This window comes from Acipenser ruthenus, chromosome 22, assembly GCF_902713425.1.
Source record: "Acipenser ruthenus chromosome 22, fAciRut3.2 maternal haplotype, whole genome shotgun sequence".
NCBI lineage: Eukaryota > Metazoa > Chordata > Actinopteri > Acipenseriformes > Acipenseridae > Acipenser > Acipenser ruthenus.
The window spans coordinates 11,180,953-11,204,135 of record NC_081210.1 but is presented as its reverse complement, the minus strand read 5'-3'; the positions used below and the strand labels follow the sequence as shown (position 1 = coordinate 11,204,135).

Genomic DNA, 23,183 nt, shown 5'->3' with positions numbered 1-23,183 from the left:
CAGATTCCAGTATGTCTCCATTGGGAAAAATACATTGGTATTATCAGAAGTTATCTGCGGTGTTCCTCAGGGTTCTGTTTTAGGCCCCTTGTTGTTTTCTTTATATATAAATATTACCATTAGGCGACATTCGCAGACATGGAGTTAGTTTTCATTGTTACACCGATGACACACAACTGTACTTGTCTGTAAATCCAGGCAACCCCTCTACTGGGGCGCTATTAGTTGTATGCCTTGCTGACATAAAGTGCTGGATGTCTCAATTTTTTTTTATGCTGAATTCAAACAAAACGGAGGTTATGCTTGTGGGCTGTCAGAACCAAATAAAAAAAATATTGACTGACAGGAGCTCCCAAATGGCGCATCTGGTAAAGGCACTCCATGTGGAGTGCAGGATGCACTCTATAGCCTGGAGATCGCAGATCGAGTCCAGGCTATTCCACTGCCGACTGTGGACGGGGGTTCCCAGCGAGCGGCGCATAATTGGTCGAGCCCGGGTGGGGAGGGCTTAGGTCGGCCAGGGTGTGCTCGGCTCACCACACACCAGCGACCCCTGTAGATTGGCGCCTGCGGACCTGCCTGTAAGTTGCCCAGAGCTGCATGGTCCTCTGACGCTGTAGCTCTGAGGTGGCTGCATGGCGGGCCTGCAGAGTGAAAAGAAGTAGACGGCTGATGGCACACATTTTGGAGGACGCGTGTGTCCGTCTTCGTCTCTCCCGAGTCAGCGCGGGGGTGGCAGTGGTGAGCCAGGTTGAAATAAAAAAAATAATAATTGGGCTTTCCAAATTGGGGAGAAAAGTGAGAAAAAATAATTGACTGACATGAGTTAGGGTTCAGCAGTTTTTCATCAAATCTAAAACTGGAAAGGAGGAATTTGGGGGTCATTTGTATCATTTAAGTCTCATATTAAACATGGTCCAGTGGTTAAAGAAAAGGGCTTGTAACCAGGAGGTCCCCGGTTCAAATCCCACCTCAGCCACTGACTCATTGTGTGACCTTGAGCAAGTCACTTAACATCCTTGTGCTCCGTCTTTCGGGCGAGACGTAATTGTAAGTGATTCTGCAGCTGATGCATAGTTCACACACCCTAGTCTCTGTAAGTTGCCTTATTGTTTATTTAGCAGACGCCTTTATCCAAGGTGACTTACAGAGACTAGGGTGTGTGAACTATGCATCAGCTGCATTGTCACTATTGACTGTTAACAGTTAGTTTCTATCCAAGGTTACATTAAAAAGCCTTTAATCCAACCTAACCTTTTATCAATAAAACCATTACTGTGATGAGCAGCCCTTGATTTACATCAGGCCTGAAGTATTGATCTTTGGTCAATTTCTTAGTCTGTGGGACGAGAAGTAATTTATGTATAGGAGGTTTATATTGGTGCTTGATATATCATTAGCTGTGTGTACAGTAAATCCATAGTTCTTAGTGATTGTATGTATGTGATGTTCATTTAATCATCATGAATCCGTTTGTGTATAGTGTGTCTTTTAATTTTATCCAGTTATAGGTTTAAATATTTTACAAATATTGTTTTTGCTTTATCGAGGGGCACGAGAAATACAATAACTGAGTCATTCAGTCAAGGGAGCACAGGTTTGTGTTCTTTACTGGGAATTTCACAGGGAGCATTGCAAAGACACTGGCGTTTAGAGGTTAGGAAGCAAAATCAATGAAGAATGCAGGGGGAATCAAAAAGGCAGGCAAAACCAGGGAAGAATACAAGACAAGCAAAACCAGTTACAAAAAAAAATGGTTTAAGTACTGCTTTCTTTTGTAGCTTGTTAAATTGTAATATCTTGTATCTGGGGGCTTCCTTTATTGTTTTATACACCATTTCATGTAAAATCATTGAAATATTAATCAGCTTGATTTTTTTCATATGTAAAAATAGGCGTTTAATAAACTGCTCTGTTGGATGTTTAAATAATTAATAAAGGGCCCAAGGTAGTAAACATCAAACCGTGATGGCATTTGGATCCTGGTTTCACAGTCCCAGATAAGCACTAATCTTGGACTACCAAATGTCAAGTGCTAATAAGAGTTTGTTAAACCAGCTAATAAATATATCTACAGTATTTAAAGGTGTTATCTATTTTAAAAACCGTAATTCAAAAATAAAAAATGTAAACAGTGTGTAAATTGATTGACATATCTGTTTTGTGTATTTTGTGTTAATAAAAGTGCGCCAAGGCGCTGAACTGCAGTACGGTCTCTGGGTGTTTTGCTAGTTCTGTTGCTGGCCAGCCTTGACCGCCAGTCACGTTCCACATATGGTGGCAGTGGTGGGATTGTAGTCACCCTCTGCATACAGTAAAAATAAATAATAAAAATTAAAAAATTAAATAAAAGAATTAAAAAAATAAATGTAAGAACCTTGTTGCAAGCCGCCGCTGCTCAGCAAGAAGTGAACCAGTGTCAAAGAGAGCAGACAAGAAATGAAGGGCAGGATTTAAAAAAAAACAGTGTTATTGTATCGAACTTCTGGTATAGTAACAAGAGCTTTAGTAGCAAGTGATTTTCAAACTAAATGTATTAATTAAATCAATCTGTTAATGCTTTGAAATTCGATGAGGTCGTGAATTAACGCATTTCTAGTTAAAAAGCTTAATTGTCGCAAGTCACGAACATCACTTCCTTTCTCAACGACTAAATAAGTGGAAATCGGTAATCAAAATGCATGTTAACGAGATCAAAAAAATGAATGGAAGTATAATTCGCTGTACAGGGAGACGACTCTCCTGCCACCGAGCAGCAGCCTAATGGAAATAAATAATGGGAATATCTATTTTGTGTATAATTTGTAAACGTCATTTAAAATTATGCATTTTGTTATGCAGAATGTACATTTATTTCGAACACTTTATATATAAAATGCTGATTTACGATTATATGTGTGAGTAAAAATCGGACAGCATGGATTAAATTTAAACCCCACTAGTCATTTCCCCTCATTCTGGGGGGATATCATTTGGGGGGATATTTTGCCACAGCTTACTATATACAACTATTTTTATTTGCATTTTGCTATCTTTTTTTTTGGTTAAAAATACTTTTTATTTTTTCTGGATGGGGCGGGAGTAAGTCATTTATGCCGTTATGTCGCCCTGGATAAGGGCATCTGCTGAGAAATAAATAATAATAATAATAATAATAATAATGTACATTGGTTGGAATTTATTTTCTTATGTTGACTTTTGTATGTATTTTAGTCTGTACGATTTTAGGCCATAAATAAATACATTTGAAGTGCCATTTGTGTTTGTAGTTGTTAGCTATACATGTATACCATGTATGTAACACTTCATTATATATTTATTAAGCTTTTAACATTACGATAGAACTTGGTAATCCAATACACAATCTGTTTATAATTAATTGTTCAGTGCATTCCTCTAATCGTGCATTTTCTCTGTTACTCTTTGCTCGCCTCCGTGATAAATAAACTCAACATAATTAGCCACGAACACTTACAATATTATAAGAACATTTATTATGCATACAAACATGTGAAGGTGAGAGAGTACTGTGACAGGATGACAGAGGTTGAGACTCAGAGACAGTGTGAAAAGTTCAAAAATTAGCTTTTACTATACCAAAAGATACAAAATAAACCGGCACGAGGGCCAAACAAAAAGGTTTCAGAACACAAACAATAAACACAAAACAAAACTTACAAAAAATACGGCTTCCAGGCTGGGCATTGCCTTCACTGGTTTGCAAAAACGAAAAAACAGCACACACAGAAAAACACTCTTGCTTCCTCTCCTTCTAGACCTCTCCCCCTACTGGGGGGCCTCCTTTTATGCCAGGTGGCTGAGTAATAATTGAATAATTAATTGATTGATTGCTCCCACCTGACGCAATCAGCCTGGGCAGGGAGGAGAATTTAACTCCATCCCTGCCAGTATTTCCAAGGGCAGAGCCCTGCTCTGCCACATGTACATTATACATAAAGTGTGGGGGGGTGGGGGGAAGAGTCTGACAACATTACAAATATAGGTAAAATCCATACCAATGATCTTGATCACATTCCTTGTGCATCGCTGTGTGTCTTTGTAAGCCTGTTCTTTGTTCTTGTGTGGATTAGACACAGGTGTTGAAAGCCAAAGACGCATTGCAAATCTACAATCACCTGTAAGGAAACTTTATTGTAATAACTGATATGATGTTTTCTATACCAAGATTTCAGTTGTATAATTCAAATAAACTCTACAGTAGAGGTCAGCTGTCATATAAAATTTACATATGCATAATTCAAATAGTCTACAATTGCATTGATAATTTCTTGGTAGTAACATTACACTGGGTGCAAACAATGGTATATCATTTTAGCAATACGTCCCCGGTCTTTAAAAGTTAACGGGAAGGGTGCTCTTGCACTCGCAGATTCGGGTAGTGCAGTTACTTTGGTCTTTATGAATTTTGTTGAAACAAACCAATTGGACCATAATCTTAAAACTGGAATTACTTGCATGCATGGGGATGTACATTTGTATGCGACCAGTATGGTTAACCTTGAATATCAAGATTCCATGTGCAAAATGAGAGTTGGGGGTCATGCCTAAGTTGTCGTCCGGAGTAATTCTAGGAAGAGATTATCCATGGTTTGATGCGCTGGTTATAGAAGGGGAATTGGCTCCCCCTGCTGGAAATTTCATGTCAGGCAAAATTGGCCCAGTTTCCGGACTCAACATTGTTTGTAAAGCCCAACGAGTTTGAAAGACAAGAAGGGTTAGAAGAGTGGAAAAGCGTAAGGGCCCCATAGAGGAAAGGGTATATGAAATGTTACTTGGGGAGAGTACACCTGTTACACAACAGGTAGAAAGTCGAAACCAGGAGTTACTGGGGCAGTGTCAATTTTACAGTTTGGAAGGGAACAGTTAAATTATCTCACATTGGTGCATACAAGGAAATCTGTTGTGGAGATAAATAGGGTGCCGGTTGAAGGTAAAACTAACAATGGAGATGGGGGAGAGAATTAGGAAAGTGACCCCCATGATAAGAGAACACATGGAGAGGGCTCAGTTGGAACAGGTTGGTAACTATTATAAGAAAGCACAACTTTGAGGATTCCAACCTAGGGCTCAGGTGTTTGCCAAGCGGCAGGGGCCCTATGAAGTAATTGAGGCTACAGGGCCTGTAAATTATAAAGTGTGCCAGCTGGACAGCAGAAAAAAAGAGTAGATCTACCACATAAATTTATTGAAGCCGTGGAAAAGATTGTGAAACTATGTTAGCGAGACTTAGTGAATAGAAACTAGACTTATTCATTACTTTAGTTACTACCAAATAGTAACTGCTTATATCCATTAATTTCTTGATATTTATAAATGTTGTAAAATATGTATATCTCCGCGCTGCCAAAACCTTCTCTGCCCTTACAGCACGAGTACATAAATAACTGTAGTTAGTCATGAAAAGAAAATACCATCTGCTTTTCTCCTTTTGTGGAGACGAAGTAAAATAACTAAAACAAAGAAAGTCTGGGTACACCACAGACTAAAAAAATGACATTTAACAGCAAACATTTATATGTGATCTGGTTTAACGTGTAAAAAGAATACATCTACACATATTTCTTTGTAAATACTGAGAATTAGTTTAATATATTTTTTTTATTGATTTTAATAAAATCTTCAGTTAGTGTGTGAATGTGATTGTTATTGGTCAACATTAACAAAGAAGCGTAATTTTACAGAAATACGAAACCAGTGTGTGGTGCTCCACATCAGTTTGACTAAAATTAAGGTGAAATAAAGAGAGAGAGACATTCCATCAATTTCCAATTGTTCTGTTGTTTCTTACCATATGGCATCTTTCTTTTTTTATTGTCTTTATAACACTGCCACTGGTATCATAAACTGCCACTGGTATCATAAAGAACATTATATTTTTCAGCTTTAATAATTAAATTCTCTTTGATATCCATTTCTCTTTTATTGCTGTGGTTATTTCTTCACGGATAAGACAGTGACAGTCTGACAGCCTCTCCTTCAACTCTGTCCAAGTAATGATGTATTTTATACAGAAACATAGAAGGCTTGCGCAGACAAACCATCAGTTTGAGACAACAAGGCAATTGTATCTTTGGAGTAAGGGGGGAGTTTGCGTAGCAGCTACAGGAATATAGAATGGTAATGTACACCTCTTCATGGCGACCCCCCCCCCCCCCCCCCCCCCCCCCCCCCCCCCCCCCAAAATGAAATAATACACTTGGACAGTTGTATTGGATTTACCGCTGTATCACAAATAACAAACTTATGCACAAACATGAGAATCCATTGCACGGCTGTGAGACTCAAAATTGTGAAAAACTGAGTTTCACGGTTAAACCTTGAGACTTGACATCCATGGTTAATATTTCTTTTGGAATTCCGACTCTAGAAAAGACCTGTACCAACTCTTTAGCAATTGTTTTAGAAGCAGTATTCCTTAAGAGAATAACTGCAAGGTAAATAACCAAAATATACTCATGACCACGGGCTGACCTTGTTAATGGACCTACTAAGTTCATTTTAATTCTGTCAAACAGGACATCAATTAGAGGAACTAATGGAGCTCTAAATTCAGTGTGGGGCCTTGTTTACTGACTAGGCAGGATATACAGTAACGTTCCACCTGTTTGTATACTCCTAGCCAAATGTAATCTTTTCAATATGCTTGTGTGCTTTTTTCTACCCCTAAATATGCCCCAAACAAATTACTATGAGTGAGCTGCAGTACTGTGAGCCTATGTGTCTGAGGCAGCAGTAATTGCTCGGTTTCATGTTGACTAACCTGGTACAACAAATCATTTTTCATTATATGATACTCCCCCATACCTTTACTTTTATCTTCAACAGGAACACCATTTACTTCTGCTACAGCTTTTCTTAAAGTGATTAAAGTAGGGTCATTGGCTTGCTTACGGCCGAACTGTAAATTTTGAACTGCCCACTCTCTTTTATATATCTGTTCCCCGGTTTCCATGACAATCTCTTGCACTGCACATTGAGTGCTCACCCCTTTAATACACGTTTAACGGCTGCCCCGACCAGTGTCTTTGTAATTGTCTTCCCCAGACCACCTCTGTATTTCTCGAATCTCTGTTCCATTCATTTTCCATTTTTGCATTTTCCCTCTGTTACCAGTAGACATGTTACATTTTTGTAATAATTAAAAACAAAGCCTTGATAGGCCGAATGGCTTTTTTTCATTCTTATACAGGCCTGTAGATTACCTGATCTTCTAAACGAAGGATAAATAATGTAGGTATGGGTACCCACCTGTTACAGAAGTATCTAAACCTGTCCCAGACAACCTAGCTGGTTATCAAGTTTGAACTGTTTAACAGAAAATTGTGCTGAATTTTCATCTTTTGAATTTCTGCGGCAATACTGGTTAAAATGACTTCTCATAGACTTTAAGAGTAAGAACTGTAGCTTTAAATTACATGTGCTTATTTTACTGCCACAATCAATCATTCTTAATGGTTCTCATTGGAATTACTCAAACACAGTTATTTTTTTTTTCTTTTTCTAGTTTGGTTGCTTGACATAGACATATGTAACCCAGGCTAGATCAACTAAAGAACATTATTATTTGTTATTATTAATTGTTTATTTAGCAGACGCCTTTATCCAAGGCGACTTACTGAGACTAGGGTGTGTGAACTATGCATCAGCTGCAGAGTCACTTACAACTACGTCTCACCCGAAAGACGGAGCACAAGGAGGTTAAATGACTTGCTCAGGGTCACACAATGAGTAAGTGGCTGAGGTGGGATTTGAACCGGGGACCTACTGGTTACAAGCCCTTTTCTTTAACCACTGGACCACACAGTTATTCGGCCCATCTAAGCGTGTCCGGTTTCTAGTAGTTGATTGATCTCAGAACTTTGTCAAGTTGGGTTTGAATGTGTCTTTTATATTAGTAAGCACCAGCACAATCTGGTGCACAGCGGTGTGCCAGCCCAACTAAAGGAAACGTGTTTCCAGAGTGGCAGAACACTAGATGGCTCTTACTTTTAAACATCTAGTATATGTTAAATATAGATATGGATTTGACAGGCAACTAGTACTGAAGAGCAGTGAACTCTCCTTAAGCACAGACTCATCAGTATATTAAAACCACTCAGAATGATGACAGATATCATACAAGGTAAGGGGACAGTAATACATTTTTTTTTTTTTTTTACTTTAACTATAACACATGCATATGTAATATTGTAGGGACCATAATAACTTTGAAGTACAACACTTTCAATTCCATAAACTATAACAGATCCATGTGTCTCGGGCTGGTTACCATCCGGGGACAGGCTGCTCAGTTTAAGTTGTCAGGGTTAATGTTTTTGTTCCGATTCTCTTGTATGGGTTCCTGATTGCTTGCTGCTGTTTTGTAAATCGGTTCTTTTTCTTGTCTTGCAGATATGGGATACTGCTGGACAGGAAAGATTTCGAAGCGTTACCCATGCCTACTACAGGGATGCGCATGGTAAGCACTTTTATACAGTATCCTGCTGCCATAGAAATATAGTGGATGTAGACATCCTGTTGCCGTAGGTAATGCATACTGATAGCCAGTAGCAGAGCCAAAGGGGGGGCAGAGGGGGCGGTCGCCACCCCTGGCCCCAAATATGAAGGTTGGTGGGCCCTTCGAGCAGGGCTCAGCACATACTCGTACATTTCAATTATGTTTTTATTAATAAAGGTTGTAAACAAACTTAAACAAGAATAAAGATAAACGCTTGCTGACTTACTGTACAAAATTCAAGTTTATTGTGAAACTACACTACAATCACTCCTTCATCTGTCACTTTACAACATCGTCCTTGCTTGAAACAAACTTGTTGTTTACATTATGTATCACGTGCACCGCCCACTGTGGAACCCTATTGTCGCACTTCCTCTACGTATGTCAGGAGACCGCATGACTACAACCATTAAAAATGAACCAGCTTAAAAGGTGTAAATCCGGTGCCGAAAAGCGCCGAGAGAAAGAAGCAAAAAATTTCTACAGCCTCCTCGTGTACTCCACTCACAAGCTTTTTTGTGAAAAAATCAAAGACACCACCGGCTGATGATGATGGGCTCGATGTCAGCAATATGTTTCCAAACGAGGCCCAGGCTTCAACGAGTGGATCTGCTGCAGTGGTTTCTGAACGAGCCTCATCCTCAGAATCAGATACGCCTGCTCCTGTAAGTGATTCAGATAACTCTGATACTGACTGTGAGGACACATTGCACTTGCACGGAACCGTATCCGACAGATCCCTACCTTTTCAAAGATCAGCCTCTGACGCCTGCCACAGTGCGTGCTCTTATCGAATTTGGCCCATGCCAGCCTGGCCTTAAAGACAGCTATTCAGACTTTCCTTATGACAGTGATCATCGACGATTTACTGTTTCTTGGTACAAGCGTCAGGCGAATGGCACTTGCAACGTAGACAGGCACTGGCTCATTTACTCGACAAAGTAAGGCCGCCTAAATTGCTTCTGTTGCTGGCTTTTTGCCGACAGAAAAAGTGTACACTATTCTGATAACTGGGCAGATCCTAATCTTGGATTTTCAAAATTTCGAAAGGGTACAGAAAAGATAGAAAAGCATGAACAATCTTTAATCCATCACAAAGCTGAAAAAACGTTTCTCATGACCAAGTATCGGATTAAAAACGACAACACTGTAATTGCAGGACTGGTGAAAGCCGAAAGAGAGCATATATCGAAGAATCATCAGATACTAAAAAGGCTTGTGGATGCTACGCTATTCTTAGCCAAGCAGGGTTTGGCATTTAGAGGCCACAGAGAATATGCTGGATTGGGGGCTCCGGATACTATCTAGGGCAATTTTCTTGAACTTTTAAAACTGCTGTTGAAATACGACTCTCTCTTGGACCAGCATTTAAAGGTTTCCAACCGAAACCTAACGTATCTAAGCCACCGAATGAGTTAATACCGTGTCTTGCACAGGAAACTTTAAAAGTAATAACTGAAGAGGTCAAACTTGCACGTTTTTTTTCAGTAATTGTGGATTCTACTGTTGATATTGCCAGAGTGGACCAATTTTCTTTATCGTTGAGGTGTGTTACTAAAACTGGACACAGCAGTGAACACTTCATAAAATTCGACGAGCTTACCAGCAGCTGTGCTGAGGCTTTTTATAACTTACTGGTAAACATACTAACTCACGAACTTGGGCTTAATGTTAACTTCATGCGTGGGCAAGGATACGATGGAGCTAGCACAATGTCTGGACACATTTCAGGACTCCAAGCAAGAGTAAAGGAAGGTTGCAGCTCAAAGGCAATGTACGTTCACTGCTGTGCACACAACTTGAATTTGATTTTAATTGATGCAGTCTCCGCTTCCACCAGCGCTAAACTTTTTTCGGGACTCTAGAAACGCTTTACTCATTTCTGACATCAAATCTTCCAAGATGTAGAATTTTCGAAGAAGAACAAGATAAAATGTTGAACGGTACCGTTCTTACGCTAAAAAGGCTGTCTGATACAAGGTGGGCATCAAGAAAACGTGCTACTGAGGCAGTGCTGCAAAGTATGCCCGCAATTACTGAAGCTCTTCACAGAATTGTGAGTGGAGACCTCAAAGGGCCTGCACCAAAAGTAGCTGCTGAGGCTCAGGGTTTATTGACAACATTGGATACTTTTGAATTCAAGTTGATGTTAACTTTTTGGAACATTATCATGAAAAAAACATTTGCCCTACCAAATTACCTTCAACAAGAATCAATTGACCTGAATACAGCCCTTGAGCTTATTAATACCTGTGCTACAGTGATAAAAAAACATACGCTCAGAAAAAGCCTTCGATGAGTTGGAGATATCTGCGAAAGACTTGGCTACAGAGTGTAACACAACCACACTGTACAAAGAGCAAAGAGCACGTAAAAAGAGAAAACATTTTGATGAACTGGCTTCAGGAGAATCTATTACGGACAACAGACAACGTTTCAAAGTCGATACGTTTTACTGTGCGCTAGACATCATTTCAAATCAGTTTGAAGAAAGGTTTTCAGACTTCAGAGCGACCACAAAGGAATTCCTGGTGCTCAATCCAAAACCATTTTTTTTACATCAACTCAGTAGAAAGCGTTAATAATTTGGCACATTTTTACAGTGAGGATTTAGTGGCGAATGACGTGGCTGATGAATACTCGTCTTTTATAGGGATTTATAAGGATCTCTTTGCAGATCAGGGTGATGCGGGCCTTTCAACTAATGAGGTTCTTCCTTTCCTAAATGCTAATGACATGCAACGTGCATTTCCCAACTTGTGCATTTTGTATCAGATTTATTTAACTATACCTGTAAGCACCGCTCAAGCAGAAAGAAGCTTTAATCGACTCAAACTCATTAAGAACTACTTGCGCTCTTCAATGCATGAAGACAGACTTTCTGCTTTAGCACTTTTGTACATTGAGAGAGCAACAGCTGAAAACCTTGACTATGGGAATGTCATAAACAAATTCGCTTGTATGAAACAACGAAAAAAGGCCCTTTAGTTGTTGACATACAGACTTGTATTTTCTTTTTTAAATATTATTCAGCATTTTTTTGTGAATATTTTTCTCTATGGATAATTTATTTGTGGACAATAAACTGAACTCATTTCGCGTGCCTACAATATGTCAGAGAGGGGAGTTGAGAACTGAAGAGCTGGAAAACGTCAACCAAAAGGCGTGGTGAGTCATTTGTTCATTTTACTGTTACTCTCATCTTTGTTGTAAGAGAAATACCATGACAACGTGTGACACTTTGGGTTTTAGTTTGCTACCATAATGGCACAATATTATGCACATCGGTATTTAACTATACATAAATTCAGTTATTGTGGATTTCCCTCCATGTAAACCAGCAAATTAAATAACTCTTATCAATGGGGCCCCTAGAGTAAGATTTGCCCCCCCCTGGCATGAAAAGCTAGCTCCACCACTGCATTGCAGGGTGTCTGACATAAAGTCAAAGACAGTTTGAATACCGTATTTTAATTGTCCCAGCAGGGGAGTTGGAGTGTAAAGTCTATCTGAAATGTGAGGAAAACCAATTTCTTTTCAGTGCCCTTGTATTTTTCATCAATAAACCCTTCACTGTTTACATGAATGGTATTCTTTACAGCTTTTGGAAGTTTATTGACTTTTAGCACTTTTATGGTCTTAAAAGTCTACTTTATGCACATCAGCATTCCGCTATACAGTAATTCAGCACTTCTGTTACATCTGCTTCGATATACAATCACGAAACCAGTAAATTATAAGACAACTACTTGAACAATGGGCCCCTAGAGTAAGACTCGCCCACCTTGACATGAAAAGCTAGCTCCGCCCCTGCTGATAGCTCTATATGTATAGCTGTGGCGGTGCATGTATGTGATGAGTTTTCAATGGCAGTTTTCATAGCAGTGACAACAGCACAGTTTGTATTGGAACAGATTGTAATTGTGTTGTTGGTCATAACATGAACTTTTATGTTAAATTGAAACCTACAATTGTTATAATTTGTAGGGATGGTGCAGGTACGGACTCGTTTAAATATGCATGAACACAAGCGCTCTTCTTATCGTTAGCATTTCACTTAGCAGCTCTTCGGAATTTATCGTGACAGACTGACTGCATAAGGACCCATATTTTCAATGTAGGACCCTAAAAACATAGGTAACCTGAAACTACAAAAACAGATAAGAAAATGGCAGATCATTTTCACTGTAGGTTTCTGGGTGTTTAATAACAATCAAACATTGTTCCAGATAAGCTGTGAACTGGGTGTTTTAAGCATTAAAAAAAAAAAAAATTACATATGATATTTAAATTGAATGCCTAAGGAATATACATAGCAATTTTGCTACATAGTTTGAGTTCACATGTTATCAATCTTTCGTTGTTTCCTGGTCAATTGTGAATATACTGCATGCGGCAGCTAGAGAATGGATCATAGAAATGTCAGGACAGCTAATTGCAGAATACCAGGGAATTGCAAGAATTTCCTATACAGATGTTCATGAGCTGGAGGGGTTAGCGGCACATGTTTGCAGTCTATTGCTCCCAACACGTTGGGGAAACCAGAAATGTCACAGAAATGTGTTTTCACAGCTTGTAAGTACATCCTGCTTTTAAGGAAAAATAGGTATTTGGCTGTTCGTCTCAAAAATGCATTTAGCACAACTGGCAACACACGAGAAAAAGCGGACTTGGAAATTCCAGCAACAATTGCGACTGTTTAAAACATGCTTTCAAAAGTTCTTAACAAGTTGATGCAATTGTAAGTGTCGCAATTGCATGCAGCTTTCGTACATCTCATTATAATATTTGAGAACCCGTCATGCGCACTATCTCCGCCCCCTTTTTGTGAATTTATACAGAAACGCCCATAATTACACATTCATCTACGCTTGAACCGCAAACAGAAACTGCTGCCGCAAAGCTTTCCCGAAAAAGCCGCAAATAGCATTATGCTTGTTTAATACATTTCACCCAAGACTTCAGACTGGTTTGCGACTATTGTGACAGGCGCAACACTTTTAGTACACCTACCCCATAATGAATAAATTGGAGAGTAAATTTACTCAGTGACACAAACCCTTATCTGGAGCGCTGCATACTGCTATACTTACTACTTAAAAAACCCTCATGTTCATTTCACCTATGATACAAATGTATTATGTTAAAGCTTGCAGTCTACATATGGTATGTTTGTTTGTTTGCAGGAATGTCCACTAAAAGAATATCCAGGACATTATTCCATTAAGGTGGATTTGTTTAAAAATGCAAATATATATACAGACGTGCTCAAATTTGTTGGTACCCCTCCACAAAAAACAAAGAATGCACAATTTTCTCTGAAATAACTTGAAACTGACAAAAGTAATTGGCATCCACCATTGTTTATTCCATATTTAATAGAAATCAGACTTTTGCTTTTGATTTTTTATTCAACATAATATTGTAAATAATAAAATGAAAATGGCATGGACAAAAATGATGGGACCGCTAACCTAATATTTTGTTGCACAACCTTTAGAGGCAATCACTGCAATCAAACATTTTCTGTAGCTCTCAATGAGACTTCTGCACCTGTTAACAGGTAGTCTGGCCCACTCTTCCTGAGTAAACTGCTCCAGCTGTCTCAGGTTTGATGGGTGCCTTCTCCAGACTGCAAGTTTCAGCTCTTTCCATAGATGTTCGATAGCATTCAGATCAGGACTCATAGAAGGCCACTTCAGAATAGTCCAATGTTTTGTTCTTATCCATTCTTGGGTGCTTTTAGCTGTGTGTTTTGGGTCATTATCCTGTTGGAGAACCCATGACCTGCGACTGAGACAGAGCTTTCTGACACTGGGCAGTACGTTTCGCTCCAGAATGCCTTGATAGTCTTGAGATTTCATTGTGCCCTGCACAGATTCAAGGCACCCTGTGCCAGGCGCAGCAAAGCAGCCCCAAAACATAACCGAGCCTCCTCCATGTTTCACTGTAGGTATGGTGTTCTTTTCTTTGAAAGCTTCATTTTTTCGTCTGTGAACATAGAGCTGATGTGACTTGCCAAAAAGCTCCAGTTTTGACTCATCTGTCCAAAGGACATTCTCCCAGAAGGATTGTGGCTTGTCAGTATGCATTTTAGCAAATTCCAGTCTGGCTTTTTTATGTTTTTCTTTCAAAAGTTGAGTCCTCCTGGGTCTTCTTCCATGGAGCCCACTTTCGCTCAAAAAGCGACGGATGGTGCGATCAGAAACTGACGTACCTTCACCTTGGAGTTCAGCTTGTATCTCTTTGGCAGTTATCCTTGGTTCTTTTTCTACCATTCACACTATCCTTCTGTTCAATCTGGGGTCGATTTTCCTCTTGCGGCCGCACCTAGGGAGGTTGGCTACAGTTCCATGGACCTCAAACTTCTTAATAATATTTGCAACTGTTGTCACAGGAACATCAAGCTGCTTGGAGATGGTCTTGTAGCCTTTACCTTTACCATGCCTGTCTATTATTTTCTTTCTGATCTCCTCAGACAACTCTCTCCTTTGCTTTCTCTGGTCCATGTTCAGTGTGGTGCACACAATGATACCAAACAGCACAGTGACTACTTTTCTCCATTTAAATAGGCTGAATGACTGATTACAAGATTGGAGACATGGGTGATACTAATTAAAGAAACTAATTAGTTTGAAATATCACTATAATCCAATTATTTATTATCTTTTCTAAGGGGTACCAACAAATGTGTCCAGGCCATTTTAGAATATACATGATAAAATAGCTTTTAATTTTATCACTTTTCAGGAGGAATGAAGCAGTATTTCAATGAGCTGTAAGGGTACCAACAAATTTGAGCACGTCTGTATATGTTAAACTATTTCAAGCTGCTCCCAATTGCTTTACTGTCGGAGGTATTATTTTGAAAATGAAAATGTTACATCAAAGTTTTCTGTTCATGTAATCCATCCATAACTATAAAACTCTCAATAGGCTAAATTTAAATTACACTTTTTTTTTTTTTTTTAATGAATTCAGTGACAAACATTTAGACTAAGTGTTCTGATTCATATACAGTACTTCTATCATTGGGTGTTGTGAACTCCACCACAAAGTGTTAGTATGGAGGATCTCTTAATGGTCCTGTTAGGAGGAAAAAGTACAGAGGTGTGAATAACTACTGTAGGTAAAGCAGGTCATGTAGGCAAGGAAAAAGTCATTATGGACATTTTAGATTATATAAGATAAAACAGGAGAGAATTATATATTTGGTGGTTCCTTAAGTGGGGAATATTTTCTGCTGTAATGGTGTTTTTTGTTAATTCTGAATGCACTGTTATTAGTTTTGCTCCCTTGTCTTTCTTCCTTGCAGGATTTTGATAGTACAGTATATAGGCCTGTGGCAAAGTGGTTTGCAGTGTGCAGGTGTAGATGTGATGCAATGCTTAAACAGATGACAAACAACAAAGTTCACGGTCCAAACAATCCTTTGTTTTATAATCTGGGTTGTTTGGTAACTGTAAATAATAATCCCTGGCAATACACAGCAATGTGCACAGCAATGTGCACAGCAATGTGTACTGCACAGTGAAACCTTGATGACTTGGCGTACTGTGGCCCCGCCACCTTTCTAAATGGCCAACCTCCACCTTTCCTTGGAATGAACTGTCAGACCATCCAGTCTGGGGTACACTGTTCCCTTTACACAACCCTCACAGGTCGGGAGGGAGATTTATAACCAGGATTTATTTTTCTCTGTCATATCTAAGCCATATATATGCAGGCTGAAACCGTGGTTGTGTCTCCCAGTTCTAGCAATAATACTGCATCTATGTAGTGCAACTCTACTGGCTGCTTTTTTATTTCACCAATATAATGAGCTGTGCAGATTTTACAATAAATAATGTAGCCACAGTTTTGTGTATATGGACTTGATAACGCAGTAATTGTATTATTATTATTATTATTATTATTATTATTATTATTATTATTATTATTTATTTCTTAGCAGACGCCCTTATCCAGGGCGACTTACAATTGTTACAAGATATCACATTATTTTTACATTGTACATTAATGCATAATTGCTTCAATTTAAGCCATGCAAATGCAGTGAATGTGTGTTTAAAAATAATTTTCAGACAGAAGCCCTTGTTTGAATCAGGCATTAAATAAATAAACAAAAAATAGAATTGTCATTTGGAATTTATAATCTTTGTACCTTTGAATACAAAATGAAGGCGGCATAACATTTTATGTTAATAGCTCTGCAGCTTTTGTTTGCTATTATTGTAAACAGGCAGCTGCCACTCAGCCTTTGTTATCGTTCATGTCGGGCTGCGCTAACGCAACTCATGGCACAGCAGCAAGCAGAGATAAAGTAGCCCCTAGGAAACATGGGCATTACAATCCAGATAAATATCAAGAACAATACAAGAGAGAAAACAAGTGCCTCCCACAACATGTGCACCTCTAAACTGGACAGCATTTATAAGAGCTGGAGTAGCATTTGTTTTTTAGACAGCCTGTGCCATGAATGATATACAGTCCCTTCTGACAGGTAATGGATAGAAAATGAATGCCATGGAGAACTCATCTGTTTAAAGGTGCTGTGCACTGTGCCACATTTCTTTCTGCTCAAAAGAGGCCAGTTGTTGATTTTTTAAATTTATTATTATTTGTAGTAGTAATATTTTATTATTATTATTATTTATTTCTTAGCAGGTGCCCTTAGCCAGGCGACTTACAATTGTTACAAGATATCTCATTATTTTTACATAAAATTACCCATTTATGCAGTTGGGTTTTTACTTGGGTTTTTACTGGAGCAATCTAGGTAAAGTACCTTGCTCAAGGGTACAGCAGCAGTGTCCCCCACCTGGGATTGAACCCACAACCCTCCAGTCAAGAGTCCAGAGCCCTAACCACTACTGTTTTTTCTGGGGCAGTAGAGGATTGCAGTTCTAGATGAGTCTCCATTTATTAATTTCTTTTCAGCAGAAAGCTGTGTCCTGGTTAAAAGGATGCATTATATAATTTTCATAGTAATTAACTACTTACCTGTTTACTGTCTTAATAATCAACTACAACATTATCTTATAAGGCATGCGTCACTTCCTGTGCTGTAGGTCAAGCTCCTCCGGATAGTCCAGCTGCATTCAGATCTTATGACCTACAGCACCATTCTTATGTACCAGTGTATATTCTTATTTATTTACTGCTTTTTATCTATATCGTTTTAAGGACGGAGGCAGGATGCAAAGTGAGCGTTTTAACCACTATGCAAAAGAGCGAGGCACATCTGCATTTATGGGTATAGAGCTTTTAATACTCATCACACCGTCAGAGGTCAGAATCTATAACAAAGGGATTAGTAAGAAAACTGATTTAAAACATTGGCTAGCAGTCCTTTATGCTTAGTATTCTGTTCTGTGTTCATTGACATTACTGTAATCAATCCATCACTTTTGCACAAAGCACTTGGTGAAATTGAGATACAGTGTGCTGTGCCTTTTATCTTCAGCAGCTGACACTGTCTGAGTTTGAGTCATCACTGACTCAGAACTATTATAAATTGACTACACTTTCCATTGAAACATGTTAGCAGTCTCACAATGGCTTTTGATTTGCCCATTAATGGCACTACATCTAGTCTGTCAGACACATCTTATGTGTGCACTTTACCCTGTATACTGGCTGGTTCCTGTTCTTTGTTAGTGCCTCTCTGAAGATAATCTTCATGTAAAAAATGGACAGGCAGTTAACAAAATGTCTACAGTATATGGGACTTTTGTTTTTCAATTAGTAGTATCCATTTTGGAATGGACCTGGGAGAGGCCATTTTGATGGCATTCCGTCTACAAACGGAACACTTTCACCCATGACCAGAGATTATAAAAATACTGCATTGGGGAAGTGTGGAGATGCTTGAATAAAAATCGCTCGGGTGGGCATTACATTTTCATATCACACACTAACCCTTACATTATTAAGAACATAAAAACATAAGAAAGTTTACAAACGAGAGGAGGCCATTCAGCCCATCTTGCTTGTTTGGTTGTTAGTAGCTTATTGATCCCAGAATCTCATCAAGCAGCTTCTTGAAGGATCCCAGGGTGTCAGCTTCAACAACATTACTGGGGAGTTGGTTCCAGACCCTCACAATTCTTTGTGTAAAAAAGTGCCTCCTATTTTCTGTTCTGAATGCCCCTTTATCTAATCTCCATTTGTGACCCCTGGTCCTTGTTTCTTTTTTCAGGTCAAAAAAGTCTCCTGGGTCGACATTGTCTATACCTTTTAAGATTTTTAATGTTTGAATCAGATCCCCGCATAGTCTTCTTTTGTCCAAGACTGAATAGATTCATTTCTTTTAGCCTGTCTGCATACGACATGCCTTTTAATTCTGGTTGCTCTTCTTTGCACTCTTTCTAGAGCATCATTTTTGTAACGAGGTGACCAGAACTGAACACAATATTCTAGGTGAGGTCTTACTAATGCATTGTAAAGTTTTAACATTACTTCCCTTGATTTAAATTCAACACTTCTCACAATATATCCGAGCAGCTTGTTGGCCTTTTTTATAGCTTCCCCACATTGTCTAGATGAAGACATTTCTGAGTCAACATAAACTCCTAGGTCTTTTTCATAGTTCGCTTCTTCAATTCCAGTATCTCCTATATGATATTTATAATGCACATTTTTATTGCCTACATGCAATACTTTACACTTTTCTCTATTAAATGTCATTTGCCATGTGTCTGCCCAGTTCTCAATGCTGTCTAGATCATTTTGAATGACCTTTGCTGCTGCAACAGTGTTTGCCACTCCTCCTATTTTTGTGTCGTCTGCAATTATTCTCTTTTTATAGACTGGGGAGGAGATTTCAGCTAATCAGTTCCAGTTTTCCATTCATGACAATCAACCGTACCTATTGTAGGCAAATAAAACTGAGAAACAATATTATTCAGTTGAAATATATGTTTATTAATATAGCTCTGAAAATAATCACTTTTAAATTGACTGAGTTGTAGGCTGCGGGCTGCAGCAAGATCAGACTGAGCAAGCAGCACAACACTCCTTTCAGTTTTTATAAATGCCTCCGCACACACCCTAGTAGTGGCGCATTTGGAGTGTACGTTTTAATATTCTCTGCACAGCAACAGCTTTTAAGGAGTAGACATTCCTTATCAGTGCATGCACCCATAAACCCACCTTCTTCACGAGAGGCTCTCTTGCATTCCTGAACTAAAGTAACCCACTCAGATTCTCCGTTGTAGACAATAACATTTAAAGAATAATTCAATGTAATATATAAACTACTAAAACATTCCTACACTATTGAGTTTCTACCTGTCATCTCTACAACACACATATATCTAGAGAACTGCTTATACAATCTGCGGTAATGGGGGCGCTGTCTGTCACAGTAAAAATTATTTTATAGATACTCTCTTAAAGCAAGCAAGGTTACCGGACCAGTACAAGTGTACCGTGCCGTGGGCACTGTACAGAGTGTACTGTACCATGTGTACCGTGCCAATCGGTTCGTCTGCTCTGTTCAACGTCGGTTCATCACCGTTCAGACTCGGTTCTAAAGGCATCTGCTTGGTTTAAGCAGTGGTACCACCTCTGTTCCAGTACCAGTGGACATGGTTCAAGTCTGTTTTAATCTTTTTTACAGTACTTCTGCCTGTAACATACTGTACAGTGGAGTTGCTGCTTGCGCTGTCTGAGACAACATTGCGTAGAATGGCGGGGGGGGGGCGCAGGGGATGTGTAACCCCCATTGCACACTAACGTACCTACCCAGTGCTAAACGCACCGAACCGGTACCATTGCGGTACCTTCCAGGTTCCTACCTGCTACCAACCGGTGTTACATACGCAGTAGCAAGCAGGTCTTGTTGACAGTCCAGTTGCTGTCTTTAACATTCTTACTGTACATTGCTTGCTATTTGCATGATGCCTGGGGTTTATCCCTGTGAAGGCCAGCCTGCCTGTCTAATACCAAGCAGACCTTGTTGACAGTCCAGTTACTGTCTTTATCCCTGTGCCAGCAGCCTCAGGGACCGCCTGGCGCAGAGGCAAGGCCAAGCCACAAGGTGAGCAGGGGCCCTAGGGATTTGCTGCCACAGGCCCAGGGCCCCTTCTCAGGGAGCCATCTGGATTATTGGCGCCAGTGTACCACAGACATCTGGGTGCTTACTACCGTTCAGACCGGCTACTCCACTGCAGTTCAAGCATGGTCCCCTTCTGAGGCGTGACTGCAGCATCAGTCACAGACTCGCAGTACATCTGCCCAGGGTGACAACAACTGGCTGACTGACCTCTCAAGGAGGGTCCCAGCGCCTCAGAGTGGAGGCGAACCCCGAGGGGATAGCCTCATTTGGGAGAGGTTTGGGAGAGCAGAGATATATCTCTTGCCTCCCAGGAATCAACCCACTGTCCCCTCTGGCTCTCCATAATAGGAGACGGGGACCCACTGGTGGTAGATGCATTGGCACACCTGTGGCCAGAACAACTGTTATATGCCTTCCCACCATTCATCTTGCTCATCTGTGTGTGTGGAGAAAATCAGGCACCTAGTAGCCCCTTATTGCCAAGGAGACTCTGGACTAAACCATGATGAAGCTCCTGAGCAGCCAGCCATGGAGACTGCCCAAGCATGCTCAGTCAGGCATGGGGGACCTTATGGCATTCCAACCCATTGAGCCTGTAGCTCTGGGTCTGGCCCCTGAACACCAGCATTGAGCCATCTGGGTCTGTCAAATAGGGTTATTGACACCTTGCAAAATGTCACAGCAATGTCCACACATTTCCAATACGAGTACAAGTGGAGCATCTTACAAACGCGGTGTCTGCCTCATGGGTTTGACCCCACGACTTGTCCCATGGCAGTTTTGCAAGACCTGTTTGTGAAAGAAATTCTTCTCTACATTAAAGGTCTATCTGGCAGCTATTCAGCTTGTCATCTAAAATTGACTCGATCTCCCCAGGAGCTCAGCTTCCTGGGGGGGAGGGGGGCATTTTGAAAGTGGTTCGGCAGCTTCGGCTGCCTATGAAGGACTTTGTTCCTCGCTGGAGGTTAAACGTGATGCTCAATGCACTCTTGAAGCCTCCATTTGAGCCCATGAAATGTTATCACTCAAGTGACTGTTTGCTTGCTATCACCTTTGCAAAGTGGGTGAGCGAGATGCAGGGTTTCTCCTTAGTGAGATCCTGCTTAATTTTTACAGAGGCCAGAACTAGGGTTACACTCCATACCGATCCTGCATTTTACCAAACACTATCTCGGCATTTCATGTGAACCAGTCGGGATGATGTGTTGTCTGCTCTGGGACTAAGTCCCATGGTCAGGCCCTGTCTAGGCAGAGGCTGTCCAAATGGATAGCAGACACATGCAGGACTGCCTATGAGCTGGACCAACTTGCCCCCTCCAGAAAGCTCACTGCCCATTCCTTCAGGGGCATGGCAACTTTGTTTGCTTTATTCCAGGCTTCCGGTTCAACCCTTACAAACAGACATAAAGGTGAGTTTTTTAGCTCCAGCTACTTGTTACTGGGAATCCTAATGGTAACGCGCAAGGTGGCCTTTGGTTTAGCCTTATAGCATTCCAGTTGGTCTGCAATATTGCCTTGTGACAGCTTTGGTATTCATACCCATTAGGTAATGATTACATTTCGTACTTGAGAGGGAACTTGATAGGTTCCCTGAAATAGAAATGTAACCATTAACCTTCAAGGTCACTGCATTCATGATTGCAGCAGTCTTGAAGGAAAATTGATGACAATGTCTATGTCTGCAGTGCACTTATTATTTATTATTATTATTATTATTATTATTATTATTTATTTCTTAGCAGACGCCCTTATCCAGGGCGACGTACAATTGTTACAAGATATCACATTATTTTTACATACAATTACCCATTTATACAGTTTTTTTTTTACTGGAGCAATCTAGGTAAAGTACTTTGCTCAAGGGTAGAGAAGCAGTGTCCCCCACCTGGGAATGAACCCACAACCCTCCGGTCAAGAGTCCAGAGCCCTAACCACTGCTACACACTTATACCCTCGGGGGCGGGCACGACTGCATCACAGGCTCTGATGTGCAGCTTTGATATATCTTTTTTGGGTTATCAGGGTCTTTAGGATAAATACCCATTAGGAAATTATTAGTTAATGGTTGCATTTCTATTTCAGGGAACCTGGGTTATAATAACCTAACGATCTCTTGTCCAATTGTGATGAAACGTTCTAAGGACATACTTATTTAGAGTATAAACAATGGGTAAATGGAGGCATGTGGCGGAGTGTCCCGCCCCTATTTATCATTATTTGTATTTTTGCTTGCGGCGCGGGTAAAAGCGCCGCGTCTTTTTATTATTATTTAAAAACCCCGTGAGGATGCATGGCTGATCAGCTACTGATTATTTAACTAGCTGACAGTCATGCATCCTTACCAAACGCGTGCAGACTCTGGCCGAGGGATAATAAGATAATTAACAACTAGTTAATCCCTCGGCCAGAGTATATAAACCTGCAGCTCTCTGCACTTGAGGTTGGGGTGTTGGAGTAGAGAGTACGGGGAGCGGAGAGAAGGAATAACATTTAAAAAACAATTGCTAATACGTGCTGGATTATCCAGCACGGCACTTACTTGTTTGTTTATTTATTCGTTTGGCCCTCGTGCCCTTTTGTTTGTATTTTGTTTAAATCTTTTGT

General features: G+C 40.0%; 1 protein-coding gene across 1 annotated transcript in view; it reads left to right on the top strand.

Annotated features, from left to right (window-relative positions):
• LOC117431310 (ras-related protein Rab-26-like) overlaps positions 1-23,183 on the top strand; it is a 111,007-nt gene that overhangs the window by 45,101 nt on the left and 42,723 nt on the right. Inside the window, exon 4 of the mRNA XM_034052110.3 lies at positions 8,413-8,479. Within this exon, the coding sequence (XP_033908001.1) occupies positions 8,413-8,479 (67 nt within the window). The remainder of the gene's footprint in view (positions 1-8,412; positions 8,480-23,183) is intronic.